The sequence below is a fragment of the Eimeria tenella genome, genomic scaffold, assembly GCF_000499545.2.
Source record: "Eimeria tenella Houghton genomic scaffold, Eth_scaff65, whole genome shotgun sequence".
Classification (NCBI taxonomy): Eukaryota; Apicomplexa; class Conoidasida; order Eucoccidiorida; family Eimeriidae; genus Eimeria; species Eimeria tenella.
In genome coordinates, this window is record NW_013543432.1 from 1 (window position 1) to 3,189 (window position 3,189).

At 39.4% G+C, this 3,189-nt stretch overlaps 1 protein-coding gene across 1 annotated transcript in view; it reads left to right on the top strand.

Moving 5' to 3' along the window:
• Window positions 1-3,038: 3,038 nt before the first annotated feature.
• Window positions 3,039-3,189, top strand: part of ETH_00018425 (uncharacterized protein) — a gene marked incomplete at both ends in the record, with an annotated part of 3,229 nt that continues 3,078 nt past the window's right edge. The window contains one exon of the mRNA XM_013377872.1: window positions 3,039-3,075. Within this exon, the coding sequence (XP_013233326.1) occupies window positions 3,039-3,075 (37 nt within the window). The remainder of the gene's footprint in view (window positions 3,076-3,189) is intronic.

Genomic DNA, 3,189 nt, shown 5'->3' on the forward strand with positions numbered 1-3,189 from the left:
TTAGGGTTTAGGGTTTAGGGTTTAGGCTTCGGGAGACGCACCTGTGTCGCCTATGATGATGTACTTGAAGAGGTACTGATACGGCGACATTTTGACCCACAGACACTCTCTGCTGCTGCTGCTGCTGTTGCTGCTGCTGCTGCTGCGGCTCTTGCTGCAGCAGCTGCTGCTGCGATATCCGGCTCCCGACTCAAAGCCCAGCTCTGCTGCTGCTGCTGCTGCGGCGGCGGCGGCTGCTGCTTGCTGCTGTCAATACTGCTCCACGAGAGCTTCTCCAAGGCCGTCGTCGAGCCGCTGTTGCTGCTGCTGTTGCTGCTGCTGCTGCTGCTGCTGCTGCTGTAACACGCCTCCGAAAGCAGCAGCCAGAGGCCCCCGGGAGGATCTGCTGCAGGGCTAGAAGCACTGCTGCTGCTGCTGCTGTTTGCTGCTGCCACTTTGCGTATTCGTGTGCGGGTTGTTGTGCTGCAGTTGAATTGTACGTACACTCGATCGAAGCAGGCGAAGCAGCAGCAGCAGCAGCAGCAGCAGCAGTCGTGCAGCAGCAGGCTTAAGCGTGTCGCATCAACTCAGCCGCAGCGCAGCTAAGATTGTTTAAATTAATTAATTAATTAATTTAATTTATTTGTTTCCGGAAGACAGAATCAAAGAGGGCCAACTAAACCCAACACACACAGGCCTACAACTGACTTGCCCTGCAGCAGCAGCAGCAGCAGCAGCTGCTGCTGCTGCTGCAGCAGCAGCAACAACAGCAGCTACCGTCTTTAGTGATGCGCATCAGCTTTTATAGCTTTTAAAAAAGAAGCTTTCAAGGGCCAGACATCGCTGAAACCCCCAAAGTCCAAACCCTAATCCCTAGGCTGTGAACCCTAAACCCTAGATCCTAAACCCTAAACCCTAGATCCTAAACCGAAAACCCTTGACCCAAAACCCTAAACCCTACACCGTAAACCCTAAACCCTAAACCCCAGGCCCTTCGCTGTCACTCATCTAGGGTTCCTTAGAGCCACCCCACGGCCTCTCCTCCAAACCCTACAGCTTTAACCACAGCTCGTAAACCCTAAACCCTAAACCCTAAACTCTAAACCCTACACCCTAAACCCTAGTTTTAGCGACCTATCTTGAGGGCGGCCTCCAGAGAAACTGATCGGGGAATAAGCGAGGGGCCCCACAGCAGCACAGAAGACCCGCAGCTGTTACTGCTTCTACTGCTGCAGCTGCTAGTTTGGTAGCTGCTGCTGCTGCTGCTGCTGCAGTTGCTGCTTCTGCAGCTGGAGCTACTGCTGCTGCTGCTGCTTCTCCTAGTCCTGCAGCTGCTGCTTCTGCTGCTGCCAGTGCTGCAGCTGCCTCTGCAGTAGTTCCTGCTGCTGCAGCTGCTCTTGCTGCTGTCGCAACAGAAGCTGCTGTTGCTGCTGCTGTTGCTGCTGCTGCTGCCGCTGCTGCCGTGGACGTTTCCTCTGTTGCTCTTTGTTGTGGCCCCACAGCATTGGTATATAAACATAATTAATTATTTAAATAACTAATTAATTAATTAATGATCAGCTTTTAATTAATTAATTAATTAATTAATTAATTAATTAAACAATTAATTTAATAATTAAATAATTAATTAATCAATTAAAAGGGGGAAGTATTACGGAGATCCCCAGGTGTACAATACACTCAAATATACTTTTGCAAAAAATCCAAAAACGAGAAAAAAGAAAAAATTCATTTTTAATTTAAAAGTACTTTTTGAAAATAAAAAATGTATTTAAATCAAAAAGGAAAAGGACTTTAAATGTATTAAAAGGAGACACTTGAAAAGAAACTTTTTGAAAAAGTTTTGAAAGAATAAGGCGTGGATTTCAGGTGTACGGACACCTCAGGGGCAGCAAGTGCAGGTTTATCTAATTCGTTTTATTTCTTTTTATTTCTTCTTCATTCTATTATTTATTTAATTGTCTGTTCCATTTAATTGCTTGTTTTATTTTATTATTTCTTTTATTACTTGCTTTTAATTATTCTTTTTTGATATGTAGAAGTTTCTTTTTATTTGCACTTTGTTTCTTTTGGCTATTTTATTTTATTTTTTTTTAACTGTCCATTTCGTTTTATTCTATTTTAATTTGTTTTCCACTTTTATTAAAATTTTAATTATCACATTTAACTTTAATTTTATTTTACTTCTATTGAAATTTAGTTTTATTATTATTTACTTTATTTCTATCTAACTGTTATTTGCATTTGTGACCTTTTTTTAATTTATTTTTCACTTTAAATAAAGTTTTCTTTTAAGATTATTAACCTTCCCACAAGTTCTCATCTTAATTTATTTTCTTTTCTTATAACTGCATTTACAATTATATTTTTAATTCCATTTATAATCACTTTTATTTGCATTTACAACTACATTTAATATTAAAATTATAATTGCATTTTTAATCATATTTATGAAGTCATTTAAAGTGGGATTTATCGCACATTTACAAGGACATTTTAACTACTTAAATTAAAATTAATTTGAATTTAATTTGAATTTAATTTAAAATTAATTTGCATATTCTTTTTTTAAAAAAATAAATCCGCGAATAACTTTGTCTTATTTGATTTTGCATATTTATTTATTTTTTATTCATCTGCCTTATTTGATTGTTTACTTTATTTATTTATTATTTATTATTTATTAATTTATTAATTTATTTTTTATTTTTTTATGCGTTTATTTATTTATTTATTTATTTATTTGCTCTACTACAAGTTATTTGTTTATGTTTTTTTCATTTCTGGGTTAGTTGACTTTGCTCGTGTCCATTCCTAAACCCTAGCAAACCCTGAACCCTAAACCCTAAACCCTGAACCCGAAACTCTGAAATCTGCCTTCGTGATGCAGCGAAGCGTTGTATGTACGTAAATCAGTGAGGGTTTAGGGTTTAGGGTTTAGGGTTTAGGGTTTAGGGTTTAGGGTTTAGGGTTTAGGGTTTAGGGTTTAGGGTTTGGGAGTGGGGTCGGGGCTGGCAGCTTTAAATCAACAAGACCACATTCGACTAGAAAGAGAGATAATGGCAGAAAACGACCACCCCTTCATCATTCGCCTGGGTAGGGTTTAGGGTTTAGGGTTTAGGGTTTAGGGTTTAGGGTTTAGGGTTTGGGAGTGGGGTCGGGGCTGGCAGCTTTAAATCAACAAGACCACATTCGACTAGAAAGAGAGAT